Source organism: Poecilia latipinna, unplaced genomic scaffold, assembly GCF_001443285.1.
Source record: "Poecilia latipinna isolate Pla-1442-1.1 unplaced genomic scaffold, P_latipinna-1.0 Scaffold3295, whole genome shotgun sequence".
In the NCBI taxonomy this organism is placed as follows: Eukaryota; Metazoa; Chordata; class Actinopteri; order Cyprinodontiformes; family Poeciliidae; genus Poecilia; species Poecilia latipinna.
In genome coordinates, this window is record NW_015115911.1 from 31,197 (window position 1) to 52,613 (window position 21,417).

Consider the following 21,417-nt stretch of genomic DNA (forward strand, 5'->3'; position numbering starts at 1 on the left):
GCTGAGCTTTGTTTCTCTATGAATGTCGACTATTTTAAAAATGTATCTGCTCCTTGTTTCCCTCTTCAAGCCTCCATTGTGACTGTCATTCGACTGGTCAACGATGCAGTTGACACAATCGAAAGTGAAGGTACCACTTCTCATCTTTCTTGTGTCTCTTCACTTGCTGTTCCAGTCCTTGGATGTCTGCTGTTAGCAGTCAGTCAACCAGAGCCAATCTCCTCTAACTCGCCCCGTTCCCTCCAGTCCAAGGCGGCCAGTGTCCTGCAGCTTATAGATGTGTCAGGTGTTTCAGGTTCTACCAATGACCTGATTATTGGATTTGGTTATTATTGAAGCAGAGACACATGTAAAAGTTGCAGCACACCAGCCGTGAAGGACTGGAGTCTAACACCCAAGTGCAGCTGTTCTCTACTGTGGGATGTGATGTCTGGCCTGCATATTATTATTATTACAGCAGCATAATGTCACACTGGGAAAGAGTGGAAAAATCCAATATATAAATTAGATGGATTTATTCAATGTAAACAGAATATTGTTTTTCTCTCAATGACCAGTAGCATAAATGCTCCTTTCCCTAACTATCACATTAGCCTTCTTTTTACCTAATCAGTTTTACAAACTTCTAATTAGTTGTGTGTGACTTTGTTTCTCCATGGTGCAAACATGACATGTTATACAGAGCCCCAAAAACCTCACTTCAGTTTGGTGAAAGCAGAGTTCTTTTAAAGACTGGAGCATACTGCTCTTGTTCCTGTTTGCTCTGGTAGGACACACGTTCTGTCTAGCATCAATCTCAAACAACTGAGGAAATAGCATCTAATGGTTGTCTTGGTGTTCGGCTTCCACAACATGTCTCTGCTAAATGTCTGAGGTCCAGATGTTTTTCCCATGCAATACATTCTCTCAAATTCAATTCTTAAAAATGTTTGTGCTGGAGATTCTTCTTCTACCATGAAGTAACAGATTTTGAGGGTGTTTGATATACAGTATGCTTACCAGCTGTGCCTATAAACCTAGCTGGCACTTTAAGTTAATATACATAAGTTTTAATATTACAAGAGGTCAAACAGCAATGACTCAGGATCCCGAGGAATTTTTATTGATGTGGTCATGATTTAAAGCTAAACATTGCTGTGTTTTCTTCTTCTTCCATCTGACAGTGTCAGTTATGGACCGTGGTGAAACCTACAATAGAGGTGACTTGTTGGTTGAGTCTGTCTGTTGTTGTCCCTGTCTCTGTCTGGTGGTGTACAGCAGTGAGTAGACAAAATAATAATTACCAAGTATAAATGGTTTCTATTCTACAGTACACCCAAAAATCTGACTGTTAGCTGTAATTTCTGGTTTGAGCTCTGAGGCTGAAGAGATTTGCTTTTGAAATATAAACTGATGATTTGGACTTTGATCAGACTCTCATGATGGCTGTAGCTACTCTTATGTCAGTGTCTGTCCAGTTTTACTCAATCTTTTGTCCTCTGCTAGAGACTCCTCTGTTTTGAACATATTTGATTTAACTAAAGAAATCAGACTAAAAGTGATAGTAATGATGTTATTCTAAAATATTCTAAACATTTATTGTCGTTTTCAAATAGAGCAAGCACTTTGTTTTAGTAACTTATTCATTTTTCCTCCTTTTCATTGGAAGTGGAATTATTTTGTCTACGTCCTGCAGCCTTCTGTTCTTTGCATTGCTGTCGCAGGCTGTGGTCTGTCTGCAGCCACAGCTCTGGATGCTTCCTCTGTTCCTCTGTGTACTGGTCAGACTGGGACCAGTTGCTTCTCCAGTTGTCTGATAAATCCATTTGCTGCTTCAGCCATGTCATGGGTTTTTTTTATACAGTACACGGAAACAATCTTAATTTATTTCTCACTGTTTTTGCTTTAAATTCTCTTGTTTGATGTCTTTGAAGTTGTATGGAACATGAGGGGGGCAATAACAATAACTATCACTGCTTCAGGCAAAATGATGTGTGATGCCCCTCATCAAGCCCTGCTCCCATAAGTATATTAGAGAAATTGTAGTATATTATATACATCATTGTTCTAAATACAGCTCCATGTCAGATTTAACAAAATACAGAAAAAAGAAAGAGTTTTGATAAACAAGTTGCACAATTCAAAATCAATTCAACTTCACTTTATTTCAAACAAAGAAAAAATAAAGGCAATAAAAGCAAAAAAATCAATTAAAACCTTTTGGGTTTTAATTGAACAGAATACCTGTCTGTCACTAGAGGACCCAAATTTGGGTCCTCTAGTGACAGAGGTGTCAAACTCCAGTCCTCAAGGGCCTCTGTCCTGCAACTTTTAGATGTGCCTCTGCTGCACCACACCTGAAAAGAATAATTAGGTCATTAGCAAGGCTCAGGAGAACCGATCTACACAGGGAGGAGGTAATTAAGCCATTTCATTCCACTGTTTTTTACCTGTGGCACATCTAAACACTGCAGGACAGCGGCCCTTGAGGACTGGAGTTGGACACCCCTGTCATTGTGAATGACAACCTGTGAACAACAGGTTAACAGCATCTTACCTGTTAGCTGTTTTACCTCACTGAGCCGTGCTGAGGTCAAGAGTGCCTCGCTCCAGCAGTTGGCGGGTGACCTGTATAATTAGTTAATGTAGCTAATTACTGGTAATTGCTTCCTTTGGTCATTATTTTAGTTTTATCAGATACCCAAGGTGTGTCCCCAAAAATAAAAGTTTTGTTTCTGACTGCATTTGCAATCTGTATTCAGTGTTTTTCTTCTTATTGTTGCTTTTGGAGTCATTCCTCTTTTCTTCATTTTCTTTTCAGTGTTGGTACAGGACACATTTTGTTGTGGATAATGACAGTAAGCAACTTCAGCATAAGGTCTTTTTCTTTAGTTCTGAGGTGGACTGCAGATTTCTCACCGGAACACTGAGACAGAACCAGTGTCTCAGTGTTCTTCCTTAATGGTATGATGCCTGACATTCTGACATTTCATTTAATTTCCCTTTGGGATCAATAAAGTATTTTTGAATTTGAATTGAATTGAATTGCCACGGTGTTCATTCTTGCACATAATTGTTTGAACCATGGCACATTGAGGCATCTGGAAGTTGGACCCAAGTCTGATTCAGACTTGTAGAAATCCACATTTCTCTTCCTGATATTGTTTAATTTCCCACAAGGATGCAGAGCATGTGAGATATTAACGTTAAATCCATTCATTCAGTCCTTGGCGCGACCGTCAGGTTCGATTCCCGACCTGATGACCTTATTTTAATAAAATGAGAATGTTGTCAAACTTTGTTGATGTGGATCAATGTGGATCTGAGATATTAATGTTCTCAAACATCTGCTCTTTAAAGTTAAAGGCACAGCATTTCATCATTTTAGGAGGTTGATTTTTTTTAAAAATTTTTTTACTTTTGTTAGTCTTAAATGTTTTGTCCACAGTTTTCACTCAAGGCCAAAGTTTATTTTTAAACATTTATGAGGAGGCTGCACAAGCTACTGAACAGGTTGTTGCTAGGTAACCAAAGAATGAGGGAATGAGTTGATGCCATCCACCTGGCATCAACTAGGTGCAAGGTGAACTGACATGACCTGAGAGGTTTGAGCAGCTAAAACCTTTCCTCTTATTACATCTCCCTGAATGCTGTGCGCTTCTGCATCGGAATCTAGTGAATATTCTGTATATTGAATATTGAACATTCTATCAGATGTATGATTTATTAATGTTGATTATATGTCTATTGTGATATTGTTATTGATTTTTTGTTCAGCTTTAACAGCTACATTAAATTGCTAAGGAAAAGAAAACATCCATCCACTCTCATCCCTACTTGGATTGAGAGAGGTGCTGGTACCTCCAGCTGTCAACAGGCAAGATGCAGGGTCAGCCTGGACAGGTCACCAGTCCATCTCAGGGCAACACAGAGACAGACAGGACAAACATGGAGAATGGAGACCATGGAGAATTTAGAGAGACCAATCAACCTGACAGTCGTGTTTTTGGAAGAAGCTGGAGTACCCAGAGAGAACCCACCATGCACAGGGAGAACATGCAAACTCCATGCAGAAAGACCCCAGGCTGGGATTTGAACCCAGGACCCCCTGGCTGCAAGGCTACAATGCTACCATTGTGCCACTTTTTGTGCCATTGTGCAACCAAAAGTGGCAGTCACTTTTGGCTAGAATTGAAAAGTAAAACAATTGTAAAAAAATAATAATAACTAAAGAAAATCGTAAGGAATTGAACTCCCCAACAGACCAGAGAGCTTTAGTTGTGTTTCATGCGGCATCACAAGCAGATCGTGTTTTTAAATGAAGCATTCAAAGATGTCGCTTTAATGCATAAAACCAGTGTGTATGTTGACCAGATGTGTCCAGCACTGAGAACTGAAAACCAGCATTTCTCTTCTCTAGTTTTCTTTGGAGATTTTTATTTTTCATTTTCATTTCACAGTGGCTGCCACTGTGCAGCCTGAACAGAAAACAATAAAACACAAAAAGCAAATAGCACATATACATACAATGTTCTGATTAGCTACTGTCTCATCCTCTGAATTATGTTAGAAGCTTAGAGCTTTGTTCGGTTTCACAGAGGTATGTCCAAACGATTGTTTGCAGAAGGACTTCATACATATATCAAGAGTAAACTAGTATTTTATAATCGTTTTGGTATGAATCCAGTATGAATCCAGTAAATAATATTTTATGCTACATTTGTTTGAGAGGTGTCAGAGGTATTATTAAGGAAAAAACATTGTATATCAGACAAAACAGAGTTCACACGGGATCAGAAATGTGATATAATTGTAATTGGTCAATTCTAAAACATGTGGAAATGTTCTAGATGAGTTCATCACTTTATAAGTGACAGTCATATGAATCCTGTAAATTCATCTGAAATATTTTATGTGGTGTAGTATTATGCTCTATGAATGGTTTTAAAGTGAATTAGCTGGTAAATTCTTAGAGGTTAGACTTCAATTAGCTCAGCGTCCCAAACTATATCCAACTGTCCAAATAGATTGGACTGTCAGAGGATTTAGGCTGAGTTCACCTGTTTCAATATGACAGACAGACGGTCTACAGATTATTGGCTAAATCCATTCTGTCATGGGATGATGAGGAAGAGGACAGTCTGAGGGAACTCCATCTGTTTTTAAGGCTGATCTTAGCTGAAAGTACTTAAAGTAAGACGATAATGTGAGGGAGAACCGTGGCTTTAAATCCTGAAGTGAACAAAGACATTGATGATGTCACCAAATGAGTTTATCCCCAGTGATGACCAGGAGGGTTGAAAAGCATGGGTGATCACCACATAAGAAGTTAAAACTATTTAATCCGTTGTTAACATGTTGTAACCTGTTTTTCCGAGCCGCCTTTAAACGCAACATGAGCGCTACGACTCTCGCGCTGGGTTTCCACCTGTGAAGGAGACCTGCTGCTGCTGGGCGGAGCTACAGGTGTGTTAGGATCACGGCAGCAAACCAGCAAAGAACTTTTCACAGTTTTTCCCTCCAAACTAACCGACTGAGTTGAGTAAAGCTGTTGGATGCAGGTAATGTTAGCTAAAAGATGACTAGCTAATATCAATACAGAACCTCAAGCTTAACAAGTACCTTGTAGGCTTCCGATGTTGGAGTCTATTTTCAGCTACGTACATTCATTTTGCCCCCAAAAAAGTCGATGCCCCTCCCCCCCCTCACACGCGTCGTTTCAACAAGACAGCCATTTGTAATCCATAGGGGGGTGCAGAAGAAAAAGTTTGGGAACCACTGCCTTAAAGTAATTTAGATTGGGAGGGAAAGGTAGCAAAAAGAATAGAAAGCTGATTTGTGGCAACATTTTCATTTTAACTGAGAAGTCACGTGACCTCTTGGTTCTGACTAGTTTTGTAGTTCCAACATAACGACATGAACGAACACTGTTGTGCTTCACATTTGTAGGCCTAAAAATGTGCCTTTCTATTTCTTTCTCTCAGTATTTGGTAACATGGAACCACTCAGTCACTTTGGTATACAATCGAAAAATATCAGTAAGTGTGTTTTCAGGTGGGAGAAGGACTGCAGATTATCTGTCTCCCATCTCTATCTTGTAAATGCTAGAATAATTCTGTGACATACCAAGTCATGGGTTTATTGTTAATTCAAAGCTTAAATTTAAAGTTCTTTTGTAATTTCTGTAGTAAACTTGTATGTCTGGTTTGTGGCAGAAAAATGACTAACAAAACCCAACAAGCTTTTGCATTCTTTGTGTTTGATTCATTTATCCATTTCTTTTCCCAGAGCTGTTTGGACAAAGCATGGCTTGTGTGGTTGTCGTTCTGCACGCCGAGCTGTGAAGACATTTGTTCCGTTTGTCATTTTTCACATGAAAATCTTTTCTTCGGCGGCTGTTCCTGTCACATAGGCCATCAGCATGTTTTCTGTGATTTGCTGCAGCAGTCCTGAGCATGAGCATGTTACTGACTATCTGCTCTGTGTAAAGATGAGTTTGTCGAATCTGTCACTATAGCTGCTAATCACATGTCCTCTTCCTGACCAGCTTACCACTGGGACACGTCTGACTGGATGCCCAGCACCAGGCTGTCCGACACTGAGGAAGTGCAGAACTTCAGGTCACCGTCCGACAGTGACACAGTTGGCTTGGACTCTTCTCTGGCAGGCCCCACTCAAGAGCTGGAGTCTGATTACTACCTGGGTGGTTATGATGTTGATAGTGATTACCCACTTCCACATGAGGAAGAGTTCCTGAGCCAAGAGCAGCTCCCACCTCCGCTGCCAGGCGGGGAGGACTGCCCTGACCCCTGCATACCACTGCTGTCCAATGTGCCCGTTTCCAAAGAGACCATCCAGAACACAAGCAGCATAAGACATCCGGACTGCAGGCCTCACTTCCACCCCAGCCAGTATCTGCCCTCTCACCAGCTACCCACTGGGAATGTACACCACAGGGACACCACTACACCAGCGGATCAGGCATCTCCAGTAAACGGGGACGTTGCTGTCTCGTTAAATATGCACCTATCAGTTGGTACAGAGTCAACGTGTCATTTGTCGACAACCTGTGTGCTGGACTCTGAACGTGGCAGCCCCTGCGACGGCCTGAGCGAGGTTCGCCGAGGGGTGACCATTATCACTGACTCACAACAGCAGACTGAAGTGTGATTATGTGACTGACGGTTTGTAGAGAAGCCCCAAAAGAACAGTGCAGTGCTACTGAGATAAAAGGTCTTACAGGAAGTCATGCTTCAGTAACACAGAACAGGAATGACTTTAATGACAGAATGACATGGCACAATTGCTGTCCTTCTGTCCAGTCGGACTCAGAAATGGACGTCTGTGTTGGGGAACAGAGATGTTTGTGTTCTGATTCTGACACATCTGTCGATGACTGTATTTTTGTTTTTATCTCTTTCTTGAGAAGTGACTTTTTTGTTAGTGATTAGGCAATCTTAAACATGCCACTAAAACTACTGACCTGATTGAGGTTTGTTTCCTCTGCAGCTTGTTGGAAAGCACAGCAGCAAAGTGTGATTTCAGGAAGAAAACGGCTTGTTTTGAGACAAGTCATGAGACTTGTTTAAGTCTCATGACTGTATATTGACTTTTTTATATCAACAGTGGAGGCAAATTGTTATGTTGCAGGTTAGTGTTAAGAAAAAAATTGGTCTGCTGGCAACTGTTCCAGAGAAAAAAGATTAAACTCTTTATTAGAGAGAAGATAAAGTGACTGCAGAGTGGGCATCCTGTTAAACTAGAACATCTCTGTGAGTATTTAACATTGTTAGCACTTCTAAACAACAGGCTCCATGGTAAATAGAACCCAATTTGCTCTGAGATCTTCAGCATGCTGCAAATTCGACATGTTTTCTGACTGGTTGATCTCCCAGAATAATACATGAAAACATTTTTTTACTAAAAGCATTTAGCTTGTTGCTCCTCTGCAGAGCGGCGATGATGGCCGGCAGACACCTCTTCTCCTCAGCTGGTGTCTCTTTAACATTTCTGAATGTGTACAAGTGTTCATGTCTTGAGTTTGATCAGACTTCTCCTCCTGCATCAGCCTGACTGATCCTCTGCTTCACATTGCAGAAATCTGCCAAACCAACACACGATGCATCAGAAACTACTGAGGAAAACTCCTGATTCAGGGCGTGAGCTTAAACTCTCAGTATCAAATCTCCAGCAAGCAGTCAGTGGTTAACTGAGCTGCCAGAATCAGACATGAAAGTTGATGTTGGATCAAATCGCTTCTGTTGAGAAGTTTTTACAATCATCTGAGAATTTACTTGTACATGATAACAGAAGAGGAATCATAAAATTCAGAGAGGCTTCAATGTACAGATGCACTATGAAACATATACAAGAAAAAGCATAATGGACGAAGATGTAGGAATCAACATATTTTTGTGTACAGTAAGAGTAACGATGGAGTAAAGATACGGGTTGGAATAAAACCTCATTCAGGACGGATACCAAACGTTTGTTGAACCTCACTTCCCAGTGACCACTATGTTATGTCCAATAGTTTTCTTATGGAATGTATTTGCTCTTATAGTTTTCTTTATCTGAGAATAAAACTCATACCTCAAGTCAAGTCACTTTGGCCCTGAAACTGCAATGCACTCCAACATTCCACTGACATCATGTTTTCCCATTGCACATAACAGGTGTTTTTGTATCCCTTGTGAAATGTAGCAAGGACAATGTCCTAATAACTTTTCCGTTTGTATTCCATCAGTATATAGAACATTTTGAGGGGAGTAAAAGAGCCAAACATGGGATAAAGGTTGGGAAGGTTCGTGTGATACCCACTAAAGCTCCTATAAAATCCTTTGAACCTGGAATGAACACAGCAAAGACTGAGAGTCCTTCATCATGTGGCTTCCTAATGGCTGAGGACACAGAGGATCCATCAGGTTGAAAAAAAATATGCTTGTGTTTTATGTTTTTGGAAAGATGTTTGTAAAGTGTAAATAGCTGACTGGTCAAATGGAGATTTTGTAGATATAACATTGCAGTTCTGAGCTGCCTTTGGTCTTTCGGTGTTTTGTTGGACTTTTATGTGAATGTGTCGAACCTGGAATATCAGCTATTAATGATTTCTCCTCTGCCGTTTACGCTATGCTAAGTACTTTTTGCAAGGTTTTTTAATTCAAGATGAATGTCATTTTAAGATGATTAACTGTGAACAGTGTTACATTCGGAGAACAAATCTGTAAATATAAATACATTTAGTTCTGTTACAACATGATTACGGTTGTAAGGAGTCGTTTTGTACATGCCTTTGTCAGTTGGATGCTTATGTTGAATCGTTCATTTCTGTCCTTCTTTCTGAGGACAGACAGTGTGAAAACTGCCTCTAACTGGCATACGCTTAAATAAACCAATAACTGCAATGCCTTTTCTGGGTCTGGTAAAAAACACAAACAGAAGAGGCCAATGTGATAGCATCACATTAACAGCAACGATCATTATTGGATCTTGTGATGTGTTTTAGCAGGAGCCTATCACCGCTACCCCAGTTGCCAACAGGCAACATGTTGGGCTGAGTGATGGACCATCTCAGTCTACCACCATACATATCTACACCTGTGATGACTGACATGACTAATTTTTAAAAATAGAGCAACATTGATATAGTTAAAAAAAATAAAATAAAAAATAAGCCACTTTAAAATCTTGGTTACTAATGTCAGACACAAATAGAAGAGAAAATGTCTGAATTTTGAAGGGAAGCATTTCGGCGTTTAATCCTACGAAACCTCCTGGTCAGAACTGATTTAAACCAGGTGTAGAAAGCAGAGGTTTCTATTAGAAGGGCAGTTATGTAACCAGCTTCAGTCGTTGATTATTCTCAGAACTTTGTCCCTCATAGTTCATACAATGTTTATTACAATAACTTCTGGACAATAAAAAAATCTGAGAAAACCTCAGAGCCCATTGGTTTGGACTTCCCAGTTGTAATTTTCCAGTTTTCTGAAGGTTACAGTTCCAATTCACGCAGGGTCAGTTTTCCTACACATATCTTCACATTGAACTCACCATTACAACTAAAGATTTTCCAGGCCAGATTAGAACAAAACAAAACCAAAACCTAGACTCAAAGGAATTCCAGTGTTTGGTTATGTAGGAATGATTAGAAATGTTTGTAATAATAATAGTTTAGACGAGTCATTTCAGCCATTTCTTGTAAAAAGTCTTTATTTAAACAAGAAGGTTGTAGGAACTCCATACATTCACAGATATTTGGAAACATCAGAATGCATCTCTGGGAGGCAGAACTGAGTTTACCCATTAACAAATATATAAAACATGTCTGCTTTGAATAGGCCATATTACTACAAACTATTAGAACTGCCGAACTATTTTAGAAAAACAAAAAAAGGCAAAAAGAAAAACTTTGGCATTTGCAATGTCAGGATGAGTCTGATCATCACTGTTGTGTACCTAAATACTACTAAAACACCAGGAATACTCTGAGGAAACTTTCACTTCACTTTTCCTTTTTCACATTTTATGAACAACAAGCTTATTTTTTTCCCAGAGGTGCTGATTTTTTCCCCCTCTAAGAATTTTGCTTGATTTGTCAGCAGTTTTCGTGGTAGATCTGCATCCTGTTTTGGGCGGCAGGTATTGCTTTAGTAGTGCAGACACATGATTGTAGCAGGACTGCCATGGACCACCTGATGCATACAGTAAAGGTTGAACAGTAAGACATGTGGCCAATGTTTTCACATAAAACGACCAAAGTAAAAGAATTTACAAATGTACAAAATCCAAACCAGAAGAAGTACGATTTAGGAGGAACATGATGAAAGAAACCTCCGGACTCTGAGTGGAAATTTCTAGTTTAATGGAAACAAACTGGATTATCAGCTAATGTGGAAATGTAAGCTGCAGAGTGGCAGTGTGGCTCCACCCGGGGAGAAACCAACAACATCTGATATGTTGATGTACAAAACTTCTATTAAGACGAATACTGATGATTTTAGAAAGGATCAACATCTGCACCCGTCATCAATAATCAATTCTAGGTTCAAACAGCCGATACTGTGAAGCACCAGTCAGTTCAAACCAGCAGATGTTTGTTGCGTTGAAGCTGATTGGGTCAGAATGTTCCGACCTGTGAAGCAGCTCATTCTGGGATTAGAACCAACATGGCTTGACGAGCAGAGGCAAAGTGACGATAGGATCACCAAAGCTGTAGTGTTTAGAATCCAGATGCTGCAATGGAAATACTGCCAGAGGAAAAAACTGTCAAACTTATTTTTTAAAAAGTTCTTAAACTTTTCATTGTGCATGTAGATGAGAAGTGTGGGGTTTGTTTTCCAGGGTCTGTGTGGTAGTGTGGACAGGAGCTGATAGCTCCACGCCGCAAACAGAACATTAAAGATGACAAACATTCAAAGCAAGCACCACTGAAAGGCCTCTTCTTTAAGTGCATCAGCCGTTTCAAGTTAGAGCAGAGCTGGTGGAACCGGACCTCCACATTTCTGAGCAGCAGACGACACTGAAGAGAGAGAGCGAGCAGAAACACCCCGACCCGACGGCGGACCACCACGTCAGTACTGTCAGCTTCTAATAAATATGTACAACATAGAATGCTGAAGGATCGACTCAGACATGGCTCAGAGTTATCAGCAAACCTGAACGCATCTCTGTTAGTCGGCATCACTGGGTTTCCTCAGTGAACAGAGGGTCTAGAAGTGTTTTCTTTTTTTTTTTTTTTTTAAATAAGGTATTCATTGGTTTGTCAGTTTGCTGAGCTGTAAAGGGGCCTCAGACCACTTTGTAGGTCAGATAGTCCTGGAGTGGAGTAGGGATGGCTAAAGCCTCCACCTGCTGGGTGGTCAGCAGCCTCCGGAGGGCCATCCTGCACATGTGCTGCAGACTGGCGATGCTGCGGGGAGCCTCCCAGAAGTGGACGCTTCCATCACGAGTCCTGAAAACAATTTAGACAGTTGAGCCTGGAAACGAAAGTAAAAAGGCTGAAGAGTTGACAGCAGAGAGTCTGTGTTCTGTTCTTACCCAGCAGCAAGGACACTTCCTTCAGCAGAAAAGGCACAGCAGAGGCCATTCGATAAGGAGGCTATTGCCTGAGGAGCCCTCTCCTCAATGCTCCAGAAACGAACAAACCTGGGCAGAGAACAAAGAGCCTGCAGTCAGAGCTGCACTGGGACACTTTGGATAAAACATTGCAGATCAGGTAACTCAAACTGCATGGAGAAGAAAAACTTTGAGCATTAGAAACAACCCATCAGGCAGGCAGGATGTTCTGGATATGTCCAACAGACTCAACTAAAAATAGCTAGAAAATAAATATCAGGTATGCAAGGAGAGGCACTGAAAATAGATTTAATAAAAACTGGAAATATTCTATGATTTTTTTCCCCCAATAAACCCTCAACAAAGGCCAAGGAGTAGCAGACCTTTGACATTTTGGGAGAGCAGTGGTTCCATAAACCTTGACATTGGTTTTTGGATGGTCTTACAGTATTTACAGGGATGTTGGTTGTTTGTTGGGTGGGTGGGTTTCTTTTTGTTCCTTCTTCCTTGTTGGAATTGTGATTTATATATATATATATATATATATGTATATAATATAAATGTGAAAAGCATAATAAATATATTAAACGTCTAAAAGTAGCTAGAAAAGATGCAGAACATTCTACACCCTGAGAAGCATCAACAAACATTTTTGCTATCATGTTTATTCCTACAGCTGCTCTATAGAGTTCTTTAAATATCAAATGAATGACCCTTCTGCACTCGCCACCATTCCTCCTTGTGCTCCTTGTTTTGACCTCAACATGGTTCGAGGCAACAGCTCAGTCATGTGACTGATCCAGTCTGTGTGTTCTGGTCTCGTCTCAGTGATTCTTCTCTTCATTCTGTTCTTACCTGTCATCAGTAATGCTGGCGATGTGGCGGCCATCAGGGCAGAAACTCACAGAGCGAACCCAGCGGTCATTTGCCCCTCCAGCAAAAATGGGTGATGGAGGGGGGAAGAGATGACTGTGGAGGAAGACAGTGGGACTTAACTGTTGAGATTTGCATTCACATAAATGAGTTTGTGGTTATGAGCATAATGGTTCATAACGACAACATGCTAACTGCTCCTCTCTACTGACCAATGTACACAAGCCGTCTCCAGTGGTCTGGATGCTGGTGTAAGGTCATTTTATTTATATCGTACATTGACAGCAACAAGGCAGTTCAAAGTGCTTTACATGGATTAGAAGGAAATACAAAAAACAGGGTATTACTTTAGTTAAAGTATAAAACTACATATTGCTTCCGCATGTTTAATAAGAATAAGTCGTCCATATTTTATAAACTAACAGAGGTTTCTCTGGTTCTGATAAAACTAGATGTTGGTTCCAGTTGTTCTGGGTTGTTAAGTAGATCTTAAGTTTATTCTAGATTTGTAATCTAACAGTTTCTTCAGGGCTTGTTCCAATATTAAAAGTATAAAACTAAATGTTGGTCTAAAGCAATAAGTACTCCGCAATTTCTAAAACTAGTAAACTAAACAGACGGGGGAAAGAAATGACACACCAGGAAAAATATGCACAGATATCAATATTCAGATATAAACCACAGACATGCAGCCAGCGAACGGCGGCGTGCGTTCCTACCCCAGCTCCAGGAGAATGGTGCCCTTGTGGTGGTCCCACACAATGACCCGGGTGTCATAAGAGGCCGTGGCCAGCAGTGCGCCATCAGGTGAAAACTCACAGGATACAACATCGTTATGATGCCCCTCCAGCTTCCGGATCAACGTGTACTTATCCATGTTCCATATCAACACCTGCGAGTTAAAGCGGGGAGCTGTTATAGCTTAGAAAATGAACCAGAGAGTCACTGGAGGCGACACGGTACATTTCTCATGAGTCACTTATCAACAACTACCAATTAAAATCAAGCAACATGAATTACAGCAGGAGTAAACGAGGTATGCTCAGTGCCACTGTAATACACTGCAGAACTTTACATTCAGTAGTAATTACACTATATACTAAACATTCTAGTTAATCTAGAAATGACAGTAGGGTATTACTTTAGTTAATAAACTTTAAAAATACTTTGGAAAAACAAAAACAAGTGGAAAAAGGAAAAACAAACAGTAACTTAAGGGAACAAAATGACTCCACTTGTTTCTCCTTTCAGAGTTTTAGCTCAGAGCTTACAAAAGGCTCGCACCTCCAACAGGAGCCTACGAAGAGAGAGATACTGCAAGAGAAGAGCATATTTTATGGCCAAAGGTCTGATACCTCTGGCAAAGTACACATTACATTCACTTCCACACACATCCAACAGAATCGAGCAGTGGCTGGGTCCTGAACTCTGTCAGGACTTTGTATGGTTGCAGCTTATTGGTAAACTAGGCTGAAAAAATGCTGCAAATGCTGATTGATTTCTATTAAAATGACCTGAAACTGAATGCATGAAGACACTTTGGAGACGGTTCCTCTCTCTCTTGTTCCTCTTTTCTTGTTTTATGCTGAATCAGTGAAAATGTGTTTAACTGCAAATATTCAAAACGGTTTTTTTTGTTGTTGTTCATCTGGTGCTGCTAACGGCAACAGATCTGCAGTGTTTTCTGTAAAGTCAGAACTGGTCTTGGCCTTCTGCAGTGAAAGTGCTGTGGAAATGCAGTGAGACTGAAACTAGCCGAATCAGGGTAACAGCAGCTGCAGTAAGAGGTGCTGGAAGGTGTTGGCTAACGCTTCCCGAGAGGCGTGGCGGCTGGGCGGGAACACGGATGCGCTCCATTACTTTGCCAGCGGCAGCAGAACACTGTAGCATGCGCTACGAAACAAACATTTCAACTGACAGATAGAAATAAGAGGAACTATTGTGAGCAGAATGGATATGGAGCTAGTCAGAGATAAGGGGCGGAGGGGTCGAGCAGCAGGAATGCAGGCCTACTTTACCACCAGCTGAATGAAACTGACATTTTTTAAAGTGAAATGTCCAAAAAATAAATAGAGGAGGTAGACAGACACAGAGCAGCACCTACGTACAGATTGACCTTGGGGTCAGGTGCCAGGTGGCCCTGGCCAGGCCTTTGTGAACTGTGCGTCCATGGTTTACACCGGCTGCTCAAATGTCAGCGCGGCGCTCCTTTCAAAACCAATCACACACTGAGCTCTGCCACCACCTGTGACAGGAAGAGCAAGACACACACTGTAGGGACACAGAGCCTAACAGAACTGCTACCAGCCCTACCTTACCTGCTCTAACACTGGAAACAAGTTCAGTCATGGTGGCTACTCTGCTGACTGCACATCCACAAACAGAGCTTACTTCAACATGTCATTACTGATTATTTTTAAATGTAAAGCAGGCTCTTTATGAGCAAATATATTTAATTTTTTTTTCTTTTTTTTTTTTTTACATCAGAAGATTTTTTTTATTACAACTTCCTCAATGTTGTCATTAAAAAAAACCTGATCCTAGCAATCTGTCTGCTCTGTTGCTTCATAAATAAGTACAAGCTCTGTCAGGTTACAAGAAGCTACATAACCAATGACACTGAGCAGATTTTTCTTGGGTGTAAATGAAGGGACAGGAAAGCTGGAAACTTTAGCAATTACAATGCTGATTGAAGATAATCACAAGCAGCTGCACAAAGATTCATGCTAAAACCTCCACAGAGGAAGAAAGATGAGGACATACCGCTTTGCCTGCGCCGACCGAGCACAGGATGGACGAGTCGGGAGAGAAGGAGCTGCAGTGCACCCAGTTCTGATGTCCACGCAGGACCTTCACCATGTTACCTGGCACACATGACAGCAAAAGGTTCAGTTCGGCACAGAGCAGCCAGCTCACTCATACAGGAAACAGTCAATTCAGTTCATTTACAGACGGATAGAAAATGATGATGTCATCAATATGTCATCCTTGTGATCCTACATGCTTTAGGGGAAGATCATTTGGATTTGGTCCAGTTTCCAGCCCAGACTTCCACTGATTCAAATGGTTCATGTTTAGCTAGAGTCAGCAGGTCAGCTTTTCAAAAACTCCACAGAGCTAGTCTACAGAAAATCTGACAGACCAGGGTTTGGTTTTACAAACACCACAGCAGTCTGCGCTCCAACAGTTAACCTGATGAAGATCCCTGATCCTCACAGGGAGCTGCACCACTCACCATCGTCTTTAAGGTCCCACACACGCAGGGTCTTATCTCTGGACGCAGACACCAGCATGAGGCTGCCATCGGGAGCAAAGGTCAAGTCTCTCACCACATCGGTGTGGTCCATCAGATTCAGCAACAGTTTTCCTGCAAACAGGAGAACATGAGAAGCCAGAGAGTTAGAGCCGACCGGTGCAGGACGTGTTGATACAGAAATATGCATGAACATATTTCTGCATCAACACATACAGAAATATGTGTTCATACAGAACACATATTTATAGCTGGATCCTACAGATCCAGTTATATTCTGCACGAGAGGAAACAAGCAATAATGGCTACAGAAAGAGAAAGATACTCATCCTCTAAAGCTACTTAAAAAAAATATCCAACTTTTTGTTCACTAATATTTTGAGGAAAATAATTCTGTTAGATGAAGATATTTTTTTATTATTATTATTTATTTTACAAAGTCATTACAGTTGCTGGTGTTTTGGGCAAACAATGTTAAAGGGTTCTGTTATGCTTCCTTGAACAATCTAGGGCTACTAATCATTACATCGTTACATATTTTTGTAAAAATCATTCAGAGATTTCACTGGTCAGGTGTATTTATCTTGAGCTCCTTTCAGAATGAGCAAGTTTTAAGATGTGTTCACACCAGCCCTGTTTAGTCCGCTTTGATCGAACTCTAGTTTGTTTGTCTAGGAAGTTCTGTTGGTTTGAGAAGGTGTGAATGTGTAATCGAACTCTGGCCTACAAACCCATGTCTCAGTTCCATTACAATGAACTTTGGTGCGGTTTGAATTCATATGTGGATTCAAGAGAACCAAAAGACCGAACTGAGTCCGTCTGCTTTGGAAACACCTTGGTCACTTTACATCCAAACATGAACCCAACACAATGTGTACACCTATTCATGTGAAAATGGCTGCAAACTAATGATAACTCCATCCATCTCTGACCCTGAGTCAAACCCAGAAGCAGAAGTGGAGCCTCCTGCTCAAACATACCAGCAGTTCCTGTACAATGAGTCAACAACAAAACTCTGGTCTTTTCTTTTAGCCATTGTTCAGCCCATGCAGTGGTAAAACCAGCTCAACCAACTCTGCTGGGGTTGCTGAGTTACAGGGTGGTGCCCACCAATTGTGACTTAATAATCTGGAGGTTTTTGAAAAAGCTTTGTTTGTGAGATACCAAAAAACATTAAGATACTGCCAGAAAATGGCTGGGTGGTGTTTTGAAGTACTTGGGCTGTTTCTAGGAACATTAGGGACCCAAATGGAAGAACAAAAACATGCAAAAAGTGAATTTCACATACTAGGTCCCTTTTAAGCAAACTGCAGAATACAGAGAACATGGATGTCAGATCTTACATTTTGCTTCCACTTTGATGGTCTTTTCTGACAATTACTTGCTGAAGACAAAAAAACATAGAAACCCCAGTCTGCACTCACCAGAGTAAACGTCCCAGATCTTGATGCGGCCATTGTTGAGACCTGTTGCCAGCAGCAACTGGTCCTGACCAAACTTGAACCGGTGCCACTCAATATTGACACAGCGGCTCTGTTTTTCTGGAACGGAGGAGCCAAAGGCCAGGCCCCACACTATGTCCCCACAGTCTATCGTGTGTTCACGGGGTTCATCAGCCAGTGGGATGGTAACACCTCCATCGCTGTTTTGACGGGACAAATGGCGCGGGCTAGTTGGGTTGGTACCTTCTTCGCCGGCACTCAGTGAACTAAACCAAATTTAAAAAGAAAGAAATTGTTAGAAGACGGTATAGGCATAAAGACAACCATTTTAAGACCAAATGCTTTTTGATTTTATAAGTCTGAGCAGGTTTACTGTGAAGTGCAGCTACAGTGTGAGCTCACAGTAACAAGGTTCAGTTGTGGGATCAACATTGACCTATTCATACTGACCATAGTCCATCACTTATACTTGAAAAGTGAGCTTGTTGTTCAAAAAGCAACAACAAGCTCTTATATATTAGTCAAGTGAAGCTCAGGGATGTTGGGTAAAGAAGCCCAGCAGCAATTATGAGCAGAAAGCCATTTAGAACTAATATAAACTTCTGCACTGTCTGCTTTGAACAAGTTCACAGCAAGGTTGGTGTGCTTAGTTCAGGTGCTTGAGAGCTACTGTTTTTATTGGTTCTTTACATGAACTTCTAATGTCAGCGGGATCCTACAAAATGTTGTGCAGAAAATTTAACTATTTCTATCAGGCGTGTTAGAGCAGGGAGGACAACAGCTTGCCAGATATTTGGAGTAACTACAATACTTACAAGCTCTTCAAGCATTTATTCCAAGGGATGAGCCTGACAATGCGATGTCCCTGAGACCAAGCAAAGTAGGAACCATTTGGTGCAAAGGCTACAGTCCAGGCCTCACGCCCAGACTTCTGGTCGAAGGGAGCAACAGGGACCAGGAGTTCACCAACGAACTTAGCCTTGTCTGGAAGAAAGAAAACAGTCTATAAACAAACAGCTTGAAAGTAGCACACGGCTAAAATGGGCCGTGTGCTACACACACACGCGCGCGCGCACACACACACACACACACACACAAAAAAAAAACAGGCTGCCACACCCCTCATACCTTCCAATCAGGTGAACAGAGGACATAAATAGAATGGTCTGTAGATACACAACAACCAGGGGAAGATTTCGAGTGAACTGAAGTCAATTAGATAAACTAAACTGTTGATAAGAGGCTGAGGCTGATAGTGACTGGTCCAGCAAGCTATGGCCAGCACGGTTCACATATCTGTGTATAGATTCAGTAAAATGTACTTTCCTAATGTCAACGTTTACTGGCGTGACATTATAGAATGACAACAACAAAAAACCCCGCTTTGATTGGCTAAATATACACAGAACCCAATTCGGGTAAAGGTCTACTCTTGGTGGTGGACAAATGTTAACATTGCGAGGGATTCCCTGTCAGGACAGAGTATCTTATCCCTGTATGCTGGGCCAGCCTGCTGTGTGAGCGCAGTGTTTGCACAGCTACGTGTTCACCACTAAATGCAACATGGAGGCCGCTGCTGGGTGTGAGCAGTGTGGGGCCACCGCGATACTCATTTAAGATCGATTAAAAAAAGAAATAGAACGTCCCTTTCCGCGATGGTTTCAATGTTTTGTTTCGTTCACATTAAGGAAGTACAGACAAATACATATAAATGGCTAACATTACAAACTATACAGATTTAATCTCAAATTTATTTAGTGTTTTGCAAAGAGATTACAGCATGACTGAGTGCTTTACATCAGAGCAAATTGCGTAAAACATTGAAACTCGGACATTTTACAACGTTCATGTTAGACTAGCATTGTGAGGACAGGCCAAGGCCATTAATCACTGTGGCAGTGGCTCGATACACAAACTCGGCACGCCTTTACTGAACGATGTAAACATAACCTTTGGAAATCATACGGGGGTTAGCAGAGGTTTGAAAACCCCAAAACTCACTAGATATTTAGCTTACATTCCAATACAAACTGACACCAGCTGTAGTGCGTCTGTCCACGTCGCACAACACAAGCAACGAGCAATGCGAACATTATTTAAGAAGTTACAACTTCACTAAACATTGTATCATATGTCGACATGTTCATTAAATCTTTTACAGAATATACTGATCAAATAAACTAACCCTGAAACTGACAGTTCCGCATTTTCATAAACGCTTCTGCGTAACACTGTCCTGAGTTAAATAGAGCCAAAAACTACTTACCTAGATCATTTTCATTTACACAATCTGGGAAGCTGGCCATCTAAATAAGGGCACCGACCGAAGGGAAAAAAGCTGAACAAGAAACACAAAAAGAAACGGTGTAAAGAAAAAATATAAAAATAAAACTGGTACAAATAATGAACAACGCCTTTCTCCACGGTCACCAAAGTTAACTGAATCCTTCCGCCAATGGAGCGCGTTGGGCGGAAGAATATAGTCCTCGGTTAAAAAAAAAACAGTCCCCGTTAAGGCTGACGAAGAAATGTACTTTGACAGAAAATAAGACGTGGACGTCTTCACTCACACCAAGATTAATTATGTCCAACGATTAAAGAACGAAGCTGCTGTTTCATACTAGAATGCCTAAATTGGAAATGGCACTTTATTTATTCGAAGGACTGGCTATAAATGTCCAGGGAGGGAGGATTTTTACGTCACCGCGGTTGCCATAGTGGCACTAATAGCACCTCCCCTTTTTTCTACAACTTTATTTCACCGTTACAAGATGTAGCGAGAATCACATAAACAGCAGGAAAAGAAAAATATATAAAACAATAACATGTGCAACACTTGTAAAAAAGTGAAAAGTAATGAATGTGGGAGAAAGTCTGACAAACACCAAAACAAGAGAAAATTAAATTTTAAGTAGAGTTACATAAATAGCTAAAGCTCAGAAAGAGATATCAAAAGCTTAAAGAAGTCCAGATTCTAACAAAAAATATATATTTTACACAACAAAAATTGTACATTTACGCTTTCTTCTGAGATGGAGAGGATCTATCCAAAACTTCTTTGTCGACAAACTGAGATATCATCAACAATTAGGGTCTGTGCGTGATTATTTTGTCTTCACAATCAAGTTTACTAATTACAGTGTGACTCATAAGTGTTTTTGGTTGCAAATCTATGACATTATAATGAATAATTTCAAACTTTTCCACCTGCAATGCGACACAACTTAGTTAAATTTGCTTAAACCAAATATGTGTCCATCTATTCCTGTTCTACCCCTGCTACAGCTACATAGAATAAAATAGAAATACCTGTATTCTAGTCTCTAGTGCAAGCAAAATGGAAACAAGAACTTCTGAACAAAGGTAAAACTTTTACCTTTGTTCAAAGGTAAAACTTTTATCTTTGTTTGTGTAAAAGGTAAAAGTTTACTATAAATTTGCCTTGTATTTTAAAGGCAAATTTACAAGGCAAAAAAAAAAGAAAAACATGGTTCCAGTTAGGGCTGTAGGATAATATCGATATCGCGATATATATCGATATTTTCTTTCCTAGTAAAAATTGATATTCATCCGCAAGTATCGTAACATCCAACTGTCATCTTGCTCACTCACTGCTTGCTTCACTGGGAGAGTGATTAGTGTCGAGGTTAAAAAGGTATCAAACTATTCAGAGCAGGGTGCTTGGTGCACTTTATTTACTTTATAAATCCATATTAGCTACAGTTTGTACTGTTTCAATTAAAAGAAACATGTTTTCTCACCACTTCTTTGATTCTTTTTGTCCAGCTGTCGACTTTAAGTCTGTGTCCATGTCCA

General features: G+C 40.7%; 2 protein-coding genes across 2 annotated transcripts in view; one reads left to right on the forward strand and one right to left on the reverse strand.

Annotated features, from left to right (window-relative positions):
- LOC106940605 (protocadherin Fat 3-like) overlaps nucleotides 1-9,629 on the forward strand; it is a 35,026-nt gene extending 25,397 nt beyond the window's left edge. Inside the window, exons 14-17 of the mRNA XM_015023383.1 lie at nucleotides 71-130; nucleotides 1,164-1,199; nucleotides 5,964-6,017; nucleotides 6,527-9,629. Of these exons, the coding sequence (XP_014878869.1) occupies nucleotides 71-130; nucleotides 1,164-1,199; nucleotides 5,964-6,017; nucleotides 6,527-7,149 (773 nt within the window). The 3' untranslated portion in view covers nucleotides 7,150-9,629. The remainder of the gene's footprint in view (nucleotides 1-70; nucleotides 131-1,163; nucleotides 1,200-5,963; nucleotides 6,018-6,526) is intronic.
- Nucleotides 9,630-11,700: 2,071 nt separating this feature from the next.
- wsb1 (WD repeat and SOCS box containing 1) lies at nucleotides 11,701-20,270 on the reverse strand. The gene is made up of 10 exons (XM_015023384.1): nucleotides 20,172-20,270; nucleotides 19,868-19,939; nucleotides 18,417-18,585; nucleotides 17,584-17,867; nucleotides 16,142-16,273; nucleotides 15,670-15,770; nucleotides 13,626-13,798; nucleotides 12,889-13,002; nucleotides 12,016-12,123; nucleotides 11,701-11,929 (listed from the first exon to the last, which is right to left on the reverse strand). The coding sequence occupies exons 2-10, from the start codon at nucleotides 19,905-19,907 to the stop codon at nucleotides 11,767-11,769; spliced, it is 1,284 nt and encodes a 427-aa protein (XP_014878870.1). The 5' UTR covers nucleotides 19,908-19,939; nucleotides 20,172-20,270; the 3' UTR covers nucleotides 11,701-11,766.
- Nucleotides 20,271-21,417: the final 1,147 nt, after the last annotated feature.

Bases quoted from the DNA above. Each gene is read 5' to 3' on its own strand.
- wsb1 (XM_015023384.1), bottom strand. From the start codon at position 19,907: ATGGCCAGCTTCCCAGATTGTGTAAATGAAAATGATCTAG. The intron at 15,771-16,141 runs GTGAGTGGTGCA...CATGTGTGCCAG, and splicing joins GTGGGACCTTAAAGACGATG to GTAACATGGTGAAGGTCCTG. The intron at 12,124-12,888 runs GTAAGAACAGAA...TTCTCTGCCCAG, and splicing joins GCCAGCATTACTGATGACAG to GTTTGTTCGTTTCTGGAGCA.